Source organism: Ambystoma mexicanum, chromosome 4q (assembly GCF_040938575.1).
Source record: "Ambystoma mexicanum isolate Mex_15411 chromosome 4q, UKY_AmexF1_1, whole genome shotgun sequence".
Classification (NCBI taxonomy): domain Eukaryota; kingdom Metazoa; phylum Chordata; class Amphibia; order Caudata; family Ambystomatidae; genus Ambystoma; species Ambystoma mexicanum.
In genome coordinates, this window is record NC_090928.1 from 1,247,685,393 (window position 1) to 1,247,700,154 (window position 14,762).

Below are 14,762 nucleotides of genomic sequence, written 5' to 3' on the forward strand. Positions count from 1 at the left end.
AGCAGCACTGATATTTGAAGTGTAGGTTATCACAAAAATGATGGGTGTCTTTTATGTTTGTGCACAAAGACATTGGTGCAGACAGAGAGGTATCTAATGTTAATAGGGGTGTGTTAAATCCAGCTGCCACCAGTGAGGCGGCGATTTAAACGCAATCAATTTGGGTGTTATTTAATTCCGGCAGCTTAGGGGTCTGTGAAGTCACAGCAGGAGACACGAGAATGCAGTCGTAAGCAGGCACCGAGAGATCTGTTTCCCCACGAGGAAGACAGAATCCTTGTATCTCCAGCTGGATTTTTCTTTTAGGGGTGTCAGAGACTGCTTTGTTGGTTCTCTTGGCTGTCGAGGCAGCCGGCGAATCTCTTGAGGGCGTACCCAAGAGGTTTCTACACGGGACGGCATCACGGATTTAAGGGTATAAAGACCTTTAGGCATGCGGGAATACAAAACAATTAGATGCAGCCACGTAATAAATTAAAGAGCACAATCGAAGCCTGCTGGGCTAAACACAGAAAAGTCCCAGGAGGACCCCTCGCCGCACAGCCAAGCAGATAAGCGGCACTTCTTTGCTGTGCGCGCGGGCCTGTTCTTACTGGTGATGCTGTTAATTGGGGGCAAAGTAAGTATACTAAAAGAGTAACAGAATGAGTTGGGAGTCCATACAAGTCTGTGGAGATATATTATGGAGATAGTCTCGTACCAACAGTGAATTAGTCCAAGAGTGTCCACAGGAAATAGAGTCCAACGCAGCTATGCAGCACTTCCAGGGCACTTCTCGCAACATTAAGAAGATTAACAAACAGAGGTTTTTGTGAACAAACTTGGTACCAGAGATGTAGTTGTCCTGCGCCAACATGGGCGCTCATTCGAAGGTCTCTGGCTGGTACCCCTCTCCTGAACAAGGAAAGTATTGAACAGAAAAATAGTGAAACTAAAAGTACCAAGGGGCCATCGAGAAGGCCGGTTTAAGGTATCAATGTGGTCTGTTAGGCAGAAACCTGTGCAGTTCCCTTAGGGAACACTGCAAAAGATTTAAGACTACAGGTGTTGGCAGTAAACCCACTTGGTAGCAGTCTGTACCACCCAGAGTTACCTGGTAGCTGTGGCTGAGCAGTCAGACTTCTCTCAAGAAGAGTTAGGCAGTATATAGAGTATACACATTGGGTACAAAAAGACAGTAGCACAAGCAAACACTGACCAGAGCTTTGGTATAAAAGTATATAATTATTTATTTAAAAACACACTTGTGATTTACACTAGCATGAAGAGGTAAGTAAATTCAGCACACAGTCCCTATCATATATATCTATACACACACACACAACCCTATTCACTTATTAGACAAGTCTCAGTAAAACACCACTTATTTTCATACAGAGGTGAGCGCTTAACTAGATGGCACTCCAATAAGTTTGTGAGAAAGGGAGGGAAAAAGCCAGAATATGGAAAGGTACACCACGCTAAGATTCAGGAACACTGTTAGCAAGGCAGAAGAGCAAAAGTCACTGGTGAGCCGAAGTCCAAAGGCTGGGCCCACTTTTAGAGAGAGCAGAGCACAAATGCACCCAAGATCACACAGTTACACTAGGCTTAGAAAGTCTTGCAGAGAGTTCAAAAAGAGTTTAGAGAGGCTCAGAAAAGTTTAGCCAGGGTGTCCCAGGCTAACCCAGGTTCGAAAGCCGGGGGCTAAATCTACCCCGTACAGTCGGTAGCAAGGGAAGCCAGGCGGGACACGGTACCTTAAGTGGGAAGGATCCTCCAGCGGTGGCAGTTGTTCCTGGCAGTGGGTGCAAGTCGCGTCGTCGTCCAGGGGAAGAGAAGATCTCGACTTGGAGGAAAGATGAAGGTCGTTGCACTGCCAGGGAAGAAACCAGCCGCAGAGTTTTCCGGTTAAAGGTGGTACCTTTTTGTTCGCGGTCGTGGTAAAACGTGGTATCCCGGTTGCCGGGGTGCTTGGCACAGGCAAGGCGGCCACGAGGCACGTCGGGAAGGCGAAAAGACGGTGAAACTGGTTATCCCCACCAGTCAAAGGAAGAAGACTCTCCGGCGGGAGATCTCCTCTGTCGTTGGGAAAAGTGGTGAGACGGGCCAGCGGGGCTCCACCGGTGGTGGCGTCGTGGCAGGACGGCTCAACTTCTCCCGCGTCGGATTCTTGGGTCCTGTGGCGACTTCTGAAATTCCAGTCCCCAAAGCCCTGCTTTTATGCAGAAAACCCCCCATTCACTCAGCCTAGCTGTCACTCAAACATGCTAAGTGGTGAGCCGGCTGGCTCACCACTTGGGCCAATCAGCACGGAGTGCGACTTGAGTTGCCTAGGCAACTCAGTCCAGGGTGCCTAAATCCCCCTGCACCCCTCCTAAGTACCCCAGACAGAGTGGCACCACTTTGGAGGGCTTCTGTGGAGAAGCCCGCCAAAAAGTGGAACAAAGGGCTTGGGTTGGAGTCACAGAAGAGAACACAAACCCCATTTTAGAATCAAGTTTTGGCAAAAAATACCAACTGGAGAATTAATATTAATTAAATAAACCGGCGGTATGTTCGAGGCTACCGTAAATAATTAAATATAGATAGCCTAAAACAATGGGAAATCCCATAGGAAAATATTTGCGGTTGAATATAAAAAGTAGTATCCACTGCCACCAGCCAAAATTCGATCAGGGGGGACGGAGATGTGCCCCCTCGACTAACAGACCCTGGGGCAATTGAATTGCCCCAGCCAGTACGTCCACAATATGATGGTTTGTACTGGTTCTGTTCAGAATTTAAGACTAGTAAAGTCAATGGGACTTTACATGCCCTGGGAGACAGTAGTCAGTCCCAGGGTATGGAGTCTATACTGGGGGGTCACTATGACACCCCTGTGTTACTGCACTGAGGGTGCTGTGTAACACACATCACAAAAACACATGAAGCCCTACGGAGTAAAAGACCCCCTGCCCATTAAACACATCTAGATTCAAAGAAACACGCTCAAATCATGCCCAAGAGTGAGGGTAAAAGAGTCTCACTCTTGGCAGGAGAAAAAAATAAACCCCAAAAATCCAGCAAAGCTGCTGGGGGACTCACTAGGTTAGGAAATTCAGCCTAAACAGAGAGTTCTCCCTAACATGGTCATACAAGGGTCAAGCCAAACTCCTTGTACAATCGAAAACCCTGGACATGTTGTAAAATTTGGGAACTGATATTTTGAAAGCACGCACTTGCCATAGAATAACAATGACCCAGCAAGACGTGATCGCCCATCGGAAGCCTCTGTTTCAATTGGCAAGTGCTTTGGGAAGCTAATGCTGAAATAAGGATCGGAGCCAGGCTGAGGGAAATCCTAGCGTGAAGAGTAACCACACGACATGATGGTTACCAGAAGGAACTGTTTTTGTTTTGTTCGTTTTGGAATATCGGGCCCCTCTGAAGCAAGAGACTTTGCCTGAGAAGAGACTTGGGCACAGAAGGCCCTGATATAGAGAAAAGGAACTGTAAGCTTGTGCCGTAATCCCAGGAGTGTTCAGTGCTCATGAGTCCCACCTTGTCCCATGCTAAAAACGTGGGAAAGGGACAACCAGGCCATAACATCCTGACTTACCATTTGGTGAATGCTCTTTTCTTTTCTTGTGAACATTATCCCTCACTATTTTGTAGCGTAGAGGTAAGGATTTGCAATAGGTTTTTTAGTATAGGCCCCTTTTATTTGACTGGACACTACTAGGACTTATTTGATGGTCGTAGCTTGCTCCCAACTTAGCTTTATGTTTAGACTAGGCATTTATCTCACCCGTTTTACAGTATAATAAACACCCTTGAACTGTGATCACGTGTCTGTCTTGCTTTGATACCATGCCTCCTTAAACTGGGCACAGAACTGACTGGTGTCCATCGTGCGCCAACATGAAGCCCAGATCCCTTCACGATCGAGCAGCTAAACTAGCTCTTGGTTGGCCGCCCTTTAAGTCACATGCGCGGTCGACGGTTCGGTTTTCAGGGGCCAAAGGCCAGACCCCGAAAAAGAACATAGGCGGTAGAAGAAATGGTCCCACTCGAAGAGGAGCCGTTCGTCCTTGTCCCGAAAGAAGAAAAGGCGTGTCTGCCACTGTCGGGACTCCGATTCGTTGACTGATGAAGTTAAGCCGACGGCGGGCCTACTGCCTGCCAAGAGTGGGAGTATTTTAAGTCACCTATGCTTGAAATGTTTGAAAAGCATGCTGCATTGGCCGCAGCTAACCCCCCTCTCCACACCCCCCTTCCCCCCACACACACACACACACACACGCAGCAGGCTTCAGAGCCAAGAATGGCACTTAGCATTTCCGACCCCTCTGGTGCCCCGGTACCGACAAGGTCGACACTGATAAATCTTTCGACACTGAAAGGGGTCCAATGGAAGCTGGATCAACCCTGTGCATCCAAGGATGTCGACGCCACCATATCGCCTCTGAAACACAAACCATCGACGGTTGTCGAGAAAACCATCACACCACAACCCTGGTCCGAATTGTTCGACAGCCTAGCAGGTATCTTCGGCGGTAATTACACTGATGATCTGGGGGATGTTGCCCCCCATTTACTTGGGTACAGGAGGGGTTGATTATTTTCAAGACCAACATCAGCTTTTACAGCTAGCTCAAGGCCTCCATGACGCCAGCGGTTTGGACACCTCACCAGACCTCGAATTTCAGCAATCCAAGACCTATGTTCATAATAGATCTAAATTCTGGGCTTTAATAGAAAGGGTTATTGATACCATGCCCGATACAAGGTTATGACCTTACCGATATTTTAGATGAAGGCCTCACCACAGAGCGCAATATGCCTTTAAACCCTGCCATTGCTGATCCTTTAACAATTCTGTGGCAGCATCCTTGTTCTAATCCTCCAGTCTGCTCCACCATTTCTGAGAAATGTAGGCCAGCTAGAGGAGACACTTCATTCCTCTCCTCTCGCCCTTACCCTGAGGGGCTTGTTATGCAGGCTGCCAACGTCTCATCTAGACCTGCATCTTCCACTTCTACTCTGCCTCCGGACAGGGAAGCAAAAGTTGATGCCTTGGCAATAAAAAAGGATTTGCTTCGGGCAGTATGGCCCTTAAGGCTACAAATGTGGCAAGCAATTTTGCCAATCACTCCTTTGGTCTATGGCCATCAGTTGAAAATGCTGCACAGTACGACCCAGAAGGAGAGCTGCACAAGGGCTTCCTACAGCTAGTGGAGGATGGGAAAGAGGTGGCCAGGCAGTTGGTGCCAACGGGCCGGGACATCGCTGACTGTTTGAGCCCATCTATGGCGTCCGCAGTAACGCGAAGAAGGCAGGCCTATTTAAAAACATCTGGTTTCTCACCTACTGTCCAAGTTAAATATCTGGACATGCCCTTCGAAGGTAATCTTTGTTTGCCCAGAAAGATGACGATTCCTTAGAAAAATGTAAGGAATCTAAAATCGCTACAAAGTCTTTTGGCCTAGCTGCGCAGCTGGCCAAACCTGCCTTCAGCTTCACTTCTAGGGCACGGGGCTACAGGCGGGTATGCTCCTTATGGCAGGAGAGCACAGCTCCCACTGGCCAGGCAAGCGTGGAAGAGTTTCTCACGCTTCGGAATGGACAGAGGGCCTTCACCATGCTCATGGCAGTAGTTTCGGCTCATCTTGGGAGATCCGGGGACCACGTATTTCCATATCTGGACTGGCTGATCTGAGGAAAGTCTGTGGTGCAGTCATGTTCCATTTAGAAGACCGTTCTATTTAGAGGACACCTGTTTGCTGCTGCACAAGCTGGGCTTTTCCGGAAATTTAAAGAAGTCCCAAATGACGCCAGTCCAGAGGCTCCAGTTATCAGAGCAGTTCTAGACATCCTGGTGGGGAAGGCCTTCCCTCCCGAGGAAAGAGTAGTCCGCTTGACACAAATGGTCTACTTGTTACGGAACCATGACACACTACCACCTGCTTCCTTCCTCCGCCTCCTAGGTCTCATGGCCGCCTGCATTTTTCTAGTGCCAGAGGCCAAATTACGCATGGGATCCCTAGGGGTCAGTGGTTTCAGTACCTTGGTACTCTCTCGGATCTTCTCAGGGTGTCCGCATCAGTGGTCAACAACCTGTCCTGGATGGTGGACTGCAACAGTCTCCTGGCGGGGGAACCCTTCTAGCCTCCTTGGCCTCAGACCAAGGTGGTCACGGAAGCATCTCTGAAGGGTTGGGGCACTCACTGGGATGGGATATGATATGATATAATATGATAGTTTATTTATATAGCGGCTATACACAATGTGTTTCAAAGCACTTCAAGGAAAGGGAGGGAACAAGGGAAAATACAGTGACATTCTTACAGGTCATGAACAACAAGAATGTGAAATTATCGTACTCGGCCTGTCGACATTTCAGGTAGTGCAAGAGCTAGGACACAGATAAGAAGGAAATGGGGAAACAGACGGGCGACTACCATACTTGTCCTGATGACATTTCTGGTAGAGCCGGAATTTTACAAGAGGTGAGGGAGGAGAAAGGAGGGAGAGGAACAAAACAAGTGACTATCGTACTAGGCCTGACGACATTTCAGATGGTGCTGGAGGGTTTGGGGGGAGGAGAAACATTGTTGCTATCATACTTGATCCAGGGACCATTCTGATAAGTGTATAGAAAAGTAACGGAGGGGCGGGAGGAGAGAGGGAGAAGGTAGAGGAGAGAACCGAGAATAATCGGGGAAAAGAGTAGAGATGCAGAAGGGAGAGCGAATACAGTTGCAGAGGTCAGTGAAACACATGTTGCAGGGAACTAAGAATGTAAGCAAGGAATCATGATTCAGGGCCACTGTTAGAATTCAGCCCAGAATAACTGGCAGTTGAAGCCGTTGTGTAGCAGATTAGTTCTTTATGCCAATATACCACTCAGGATGTACAACAGAACAGGCTGAGTGATTGACCAAAAGATGGTTTGGACGCCCACCGGACCTCTGGCTGCAAACGAAAGAGGCTGTTACGGTACCAATAACAATAAACAAAGCAGAGGAGTAATAAACAATGCTAACCTGTGTTAACTAACAATGTTGCCTCAAGTATTTTGTGCAGTATAACGGTCTCCAACCAAACGATCCCCTGGGAACAGTGGCAACAAGAAAATATCAGAACAATATGTTAATGTGCTGTTTCCAGATATACAGTGACCAACGTAACGTTTCCTTACCTGATGACGTCTGTATGTGTGGTTGGACGGGAAGCCGGTTCATGAGACTGGCTTCAGAGATGGGAGAATGCGATGGGTCTTCACCTGAACCGACGGCATGCGGACGCCTAATCAAGCAAGAGGAGTACAGTAGCAAACATGAACCGACGGCACGAAGACGCCTAACAAATCCATGGCAGTGCTCTGTTCGGAAGTCTCTAGTCAGAGCACTTGAATGTCAAGTTCCATGAATGTCCGTAACGCGGTGTTGGTTTGTAGTGAACAAAGAATCAAGAGTAAACAAGATGTCCGAGAGCAGTCAGAGTCGGGGTAGCCGTAATGCGTTAACAAGGATCAATAACGCTAGGCAATTCAGGTCGTAAAACGGTCCGGGTCGTAAAATCCAGCAAAACAAAAACAAAGCTTAAAGGGCAAGGCAAATGACAAATCCAATTAGCAGACAACATCCGAAGTCGAAATCCGATGGGCAAGTGAAGACAAGAGTAGCTGCTGATTCGAAGCGAAATTCAGAAGCACCGCTCTGAGGAATGGGCGGTGCTTATAAAGAATCAGCTGACCTGATGCGACCGGGTCCTCTGCAGCATATTGCGTGATGATGAATGAACCGCCATGGCAACCCCCAACGCGCACAGAAAGACAAGCCGCGTGTGGGAGAGTTGCCGACAGTGCTCTTCACATGCCTGCCCTTTAGCAACAAACTTGGGAGTAGAGAAATGCCTACGTGCAGTGACAGATGGTTTCTTATGTACACGGTGAGACGGTTTCCTGACGGCCACCCTGAGTACGAGATTCCAGGGAAGTCCAGCATGAGTTGAGAAGGTGAAGCACCAAAGTCGGTGTCAATAAGGTCAGATCCAAACATCAGCAACAGTTTGGTGATGTTGAAACCATAGTGAGTCAAGACAACTGCAGTGAAACAGGTGTTGGGGGGGGGGGGGGGGGTGGAGAGGGGTTAACAATGGGGAAGGGGAAGCGGGAAGAAGAGAGCTGGCAAAGCACAGGGGCGGGGGGACATAATGAGGGTCCAAAAGGGGGGGCAGGGTTCTGGGAGGGGGGCACAAGGGCATCACAGGCGACCGTGGAGGGCACGATGAACATCACGGGGGACCAGGGTAGGGGAGTGGGGCAACATCATCACAGGATGGAGCTTATCAAAAAAGTGCCCAGAGGGCGGGAGTGTGAAGGGGCAGTGCTCCAGAGTGTGCCGAGATTGGGAAAGCCACAGAGACTTGTGAGTGAGAAGAAGCACCCCAGAATGAGGCGAAAGGGAGACAAGAAACTAGGAGAGGGGAGGAAGAAGTACAAAAGACACCAGAGCTTTAAAATTGGAGACAGTCCCAGAGTTGGAAGAGACTGAGAACCCCAGAGCGGGGAGGAAGAAGGAAAAGTAATCCAGAGTGTGAAAGGATGAAGAAGGACCCAGGGTGGGGAGAAAATTAGGTGCCCTGAATGGTGAGGAAGACAGACTGGGAATGCAAGAGGGGAGAGTGACAGAAGGAGTCCCGGGGTTGGGAGAGACTGAGGGTCCTGGTCTGGAACATCTTAATAGCCTATCAGCACACCAAGAACTGTCTATCTTTAACTTGAATTGTGGTTAAAAGCCTTTACTAAAAAGGGGCAAGGTTTGGGTCAAGGCAGCAGCCATCCCTTTCTGTTATGAGTTTCATTAACGTAATCAAGGGATTGCGTTAATTTCAGTCATCCTGACCAGCTGCCCTTTGTATAAATAAAGGGCTTGAGATTTTAAATTTAGGGAGAGGTTTGTACAAAAAATGAAAAACCCTTTAACCAAGACGTAGTATTTGGAATCTTACAAAATGGGACAGTTTTTAAAAAATAGATAATTAATGCCAGGTGTTTCCCTGAAAGATTCCTTCCTTCTCCAGCATGGGGCCTGGCATGGATTCACATGCTCATGAATATTCCCCGTCGTCAGGCTGGGAATCCTCGGTAAAGAAAAAAATCAGTATCAGTTTCGTTTCTGATCTGTCTTTCTTAGTATTAACCAATCACTGATCTCTGGGTCATACTGCCCCCAGCCAATGACTGCCCTCTCCCTAAGCCCTGCCCCTGGCAGCCATCCTCAGATTTTTACCGCACACTCAAGTGTTGGGAGTCCTCGTGTTTAGCTCTCGAGTTTTTTTTTTTTTACTGCGTTTTCACGTTTTTTCAGGAAAATTTCTAATTTTTTCGGTTTAATCGAGCCTCAAGCTCCACCGTTTCTACTTCCGATAACGAGGACCCGTTTCGGAATTCTACACCCCTCAAGGGTGAAGTTTTAGTCGAGCTTACACTTCTTGGAGGATTCCGGAAGATCTGCGGCCTACTTCAACGGACATGGCTGCGCTCGTGCCACGAGTGGGAACTGCGCCAGGATCAAGTGGATCGACTCTTCCAACGATGGGGCAAACCCCAGATCGACCTGTTCGCGATGAGCTCCAAGTGCCAGAGGTTTGCCAGCAGGTTCCCACAGCCGAGGAGCATGGGCGATGCTTTCTCGTTCCCTTGGGACGGCCTGTTTCTATACGTGTGCCTGCCGTTGCTGCTCCGCCTCATCGGCCAGCTCAAGAAGTCCAGGTGCAGGATGATCCTCGTCGCACCGGTGTGGCCGAGGCAGGTCTGGTTCCCGGACCTTCTGGACTTGTCAACGTCCCTGCCAGTCAGGCTGCCGGCGGACGCAGATCTTCTCTCCAGAGAAGGAGGCGCCATTCTCCACCACGACCCACAGTCGCTGAACTTGCAGGACTGGCTCCTGCAGCACTAGAGTTTGGAGGGTACGATATCCCGGCTGATTGCAGAGATTCTTGCAAAGGCCAGGGCGTCCTCAACTCTCGTGTTACGGTCATAAATGGAAGAGGTTCTCTGTCTGGTGCCGTGTACAGAAGATTAACCCTCCGCGGATTACGGCCCCTCAAGTGCTGCCGTACCTGCTGTCGCTGGCCAAGGCTAGACTGGCTCACGCCTCCATAAAAATACATCTGGCTGCCATCTCCTGATATACCAGGACAACGGGACGGGCGTCCTTGTGGTCTCATCGCCTGGTGAAGGAATTTATGAAGGGACTATTCTGATCATTCCCGCCGGTGAAGGCTCCTGCCCCGGCGTGGGAGCTTAATGTGGTGCTGACCAGGCTCATGGGGGCCCCATTCGAGCCTATGCATTCGGCGCCTTTGAAGTTTCTGTCATGGAAGACAGCGTTCCTCGTGGCCATCACCTCTGCACGACGAGTGGGAGAGATTCAGGCCCTATCTTGCAAGCCTCCATACTTGACTTTTCATGACACGAGGGTGGTGCTGAGGACGCACCCCTCCTTCATGCCCAAGGTGCCGTCAGACTTCCACCTCAACGAGCCCTTGGTGTTACCAGTTTTCTTTCCGTCGCCTTAGACGCCGGCCGAGAGGACTTTGCACTCGCTGGATGTAGCTAGAGCGCTGACGTTCTACGTGGACCGCACAAAGTTTTCGGAAGACGTCCCAACTGTTTGTGAACTTTGGGTCTGTGAATCAAGGGAAGGCTCTCTCGAAGACTTCTATTTCCAGATGGCTCTCCGGCTGCATCATGCATTGTCACCGGTTGGCAATCCGACCGCTGCCCGGCCGTCCGAGAGCCCATTCGACCAGAGCGATCGCTGCTACCACAGCGTTCCTGTCTGGTGTGCCCCTGCTGGACATCTGCAGGGCTGCTACGTGGAGGTTGACGCACACCTTCACGAGATTCTACTGTGTCGACCGTGATTCCAGGGAGGAGTCCAGAGTCAGCCAAACAGTGCTGCGCAACCTGTTCGCTTAAGGTGAGCCTGGTGAGGAGGTAAGAGATGCTTAATGTTGAGTTGTTGTATTGCTTAATGTTGAGCCTGTTGCCACCTCCCGTGGTTGTGCATGTGTATACTACTATGTATTCTTTTATTCATGAGCATGTGAATCCATGCCAGTCCCCATGCTGGAGAAGGAACAAGTTACTTACCTGTAACTGTTGTTCTCCAGCATGGGTCTGGCATGGATTCACATGCAACCCCTCCAACCTACCCCTCTTCTGCTCTTCACTTGGTCATACTGCCACTTGGCGTGCTACCAAATCTGAGGATGGCTGCCAGGGGCTGGGCTTAGGGAGAGGGCAGTCATTGGCTGGCTACAGTATGACCCAGAGATCAGCGATTGGTTACTACTAAGAAAGACCGATCAGAAACGAAACTGATACTGATTTTTTCTTTACCGAGGATTCCCAGTCTGACGGGAAATATTCATGAGCATGTGAATCCATGCCAGACCCATGCTGGAGAACAACAGTTACAGGTAAGTAACTTGTTCCATACACCCTGTATATTTTATTATAGTGTGCTGATTTTGCCTGCAGTTATGTTTTTGCGTCATTTCATTGAAGGCTGCTTTTTTTATAAACGTATTGATTTGGTTTTCTTATATGCACCTAGCTAGTTTCTACTTGCCCAACCTGCTGATGTTCTCTCCTTCAAGGGATCGGATAATGGGTTTCCTTTAAGGGGGAGCTTTGTGGGTTGAGGTTCTGTGAAAAAGAAATCACTAATGACTTATCCTGTATCATATATTTCATTTTTACAGAAATGTCCTGCGTCTCAAATCAAGTAAAGGATACCATAGTCATTGCTGATGAACCCACTGGTAAGCACGTGTTTGTCTAGTTGTGGGGGTCATAAGTGGCATGTAAACCGAAGGGACTATGTGAATTATTCATTTAATAGTCTATTATTTTAATGGCTTCCTTCCCTCCACAGATTCCTCCCCTTAGAAATCTCCCCCAGGTGCAAATCTTGCTTGGGGAATTTTTAAGCCACCATAGGGTGAACTACCTGTTGTCCTTGGCAACTATAAATCCTGATGAAATATGGTGTACTGTATAGTTTCATTTCATTGGACTGCCTTTCTCCCACAGGTTCCTAATCTGATAGATATCCTTATACAGCTCTGAAGCTCAGAAAATTCTTCGACAGGGGACGTATTGCACAATGACTCGGCCGTCGATCCATCTTGCGCGGTACTCGTCCATCGGCTGCGGACATGACATTGGGCACCGTATATATACCACGTCACTATGCCCTGTACCTCAGTTCCTTTTTTCCATGTGCTCGACACGCTGCTCTGAGCAACAGTGTTATCGAGTCTTCGACTCCTTTTTGACGTATTTTCATCATAATTGTTTTTTCACAACCGTGAGATGTCCACGCCTTGGATTTCAGGTTTTAAACGATGTACTAGCTGCCACTCTAAGATGTCAGTGACCGACCCACATGATTTATCCATGTGGTGCCTCGGTACGAGTCACGACACCAAGGAGTGTCGTTGTGCACAAATATGAACCCGAAATCTGTGCGTAGGCGGGCAGCTAAACTTGCATTGGGCCAGTCGCTGTTGAAACCAACCTGCTCAGTCGACCATTTGTGTGAGCCAGAGACCAAGGGGCATAACCACGAAAAAGAAAGAGAAATATCAGCGTAAGAAGAAGCAGTCTCCCTCGAGGGACCACTCTTGTTCGTCTCACAAGAAAAAAAGGCACTACCAGCACCAACAAGATTCCGACTCTTCATGAGAAAGTGGTAAGCCGTCGGTGAGGCCGACCACTCAAGAGTGGGTCGGATGAGTTTAAAAGTCAAATGCTAGCGATGTTTGAAGAAACGCGCAGGTGCGCCTCCAAACAGGCCTCGGAGGCGGCAGCAGCGGCGCTCAGTACACCCAACCTCAAGCAAGCCCCTTTGACGACGCTATCCGCTTCGTGAAAGCCTACGGGCTTAACGCTGAAAAAGGCACCTTAAACCCTCCATGCCGGTGCCTTCCTCCAAGCCACAGGGTTCCGGCGTCCCAAACGCCTCCTCTGTGCCCTAGCCCCATTAGATGCCAACAGCACTATACCTATATCTATGTCGAGGGATAAGCCTGCGACGACTGATCTTTTGTCCCACTCTCCAGGACCGATTTCTTCGGTTCCATGGCAGCATCTATCTTCGGCGCCAATGATGGAGATAACCAAGGTGACAACGATCCTGTGTATGCACGGTCAGTGGGCGTCTACTAGTTCGACCAAGCTGATCTTTTGGCTTTGGCACAAGGGCTCCACAATGCCAACGGGCTGGACACCTCCCCTGATGTGGAATTGCAGCAGAGCCAGCCTTACACCCATGGCAGATTGTGGTCACTAGTGGACAGGGTGGTGGACACAATAGGACTGAATGCTACAGGCAGTGCCAGTCCAAGGGTATGAATTATAGACCACCTGGATGAGGGAACAGTTATTGAAAGGAAAAAGGCCACTGAACCAGTCAATCGCAGATACAGTAGCCGTCTTGTGGCAGCATCCCTGCTCCATTCCCCTGGTCAGCTCCACTATGACTGGAAAGTACAGGCTGGCAAGAGGAGACCCGTCATTTTTGTCTTCTTACCCTTCTCTGGAAGGTCTTGTGTGCAGGCAGCCACAGCTTCCACCGAGGCGGCGGCCTCTACCTCGAATCTGCCTCCGGACAGTAAAGATAAGAGGATTGATGCAATGGCAAAGAATGTATTTAATTCTGCCAGCATGACTTTGAAAGCCGCTAACGTAGCCAATGGGTTTGCCAAATATTCTTTTGGCCTCTAGAAAGCAGTAGAGCAAGCAACCCAATACATCCCTGAGTAGGAGCTGCAAGACTGTTGCGTACAGCTGGTGGAAGATTGGAAGGAGGTGGCTAGACATATGCTGCAAATAATCCTGGACATGGCTGACTGCGTGGGCAGTTCAATGGGATCGGCTATAACATTAAGTAGACAAGCCTACCTACGATAGCCAGGCTTTTCTCCAAATGGTCAAACAGACTGCTGGACATGCCGTTCGAGGACAGATACCTTTTCAGCCAGAAGGCTGACTCCCCTCCAGAAAAATGTAAGGAATCAAAGATCGCCCCAAAATCAATGGACATAGCTGCGCAGCAGGCCAAGCCTTCCTACAGCTTCGCCTCTAGGGGTAGGTGCTGCAAGCGTTGTTTTACGGCAGGAAGTTGTAGTTGTAGCAGGTTACCTTTGCTGCCGGGGTCCTAGAGCTTGTGTGGTGGGGCTAATGTCTGCCTTTAAGGAGACGACCGGACAGACCCCACCTCCTCAAAGCCAACCGGGACAGGAACTCCAGGAAGAACTGCGAGCCCTGTTGAAGGATGCCGTGGAAGAGGTACCTTCCGAGCAGAGAGGGTCGGTATGGTATTCCTGGTACCCAAGAAGGGAAGAGTTCTTTGTCTGATTTTGGACCTGAGGGCCTTGAACAAGTTCCTGAGGAAAGACAAATTCAAGATGGTGACGTTGAGAGAAATTCTCCATGCTCTCGAATTGCAGGACTGACTGGTGTCAATAGATCTGCAGGAGGCTTATTTGCATGTGCCGATACATCACAAGCACAGGAAGTTCCTGAGGTTCCTCATAGTGGACCGGCACTATCAGTTCAAACTACTTCCCTTTGGGTTGACCTCTGCTCAAAGGGTCTTCAAGCTCATGGAAGTAGTCACGGCTTACCTCAGGAGATTCAGTGTCAAAGTATTGCTGTGCCTGGACGACTGGCTGATCCAAGGGAAGTCGGCGGAGCATGTTTTGCCCCACCTGGAGGACAT

The 14,762-nt window shown here is 49.2% G+C and overlaps 1 protein-coding gene across 5 annotated transcripts in view; it reads left to right on the forward strand.

Annotated features, from left to right (window-relative positions):
• The window catches only part of LOC138468321 (exportin-5-like), a 2,334,215-nt gene that overhangs the window by 1,519,435 nt on the left and 800,018 nt on the right, over positions 1-14,762 (forward strand). For all 5 annotated transcript variants that reach the window (XM_069608827.1, XM_069608826.1, XM_069608825.1 and 2 more), the window contains exon 27: positions 11,740-11,799. In XM_069608827.1, the coding sequence (XP_069464928.1) occupies positions 11,740-11,799 (60 nt within the window). The remainder of the gene's footprint in view (positions 1-11,739; positions 11,800-14,762) is intronic.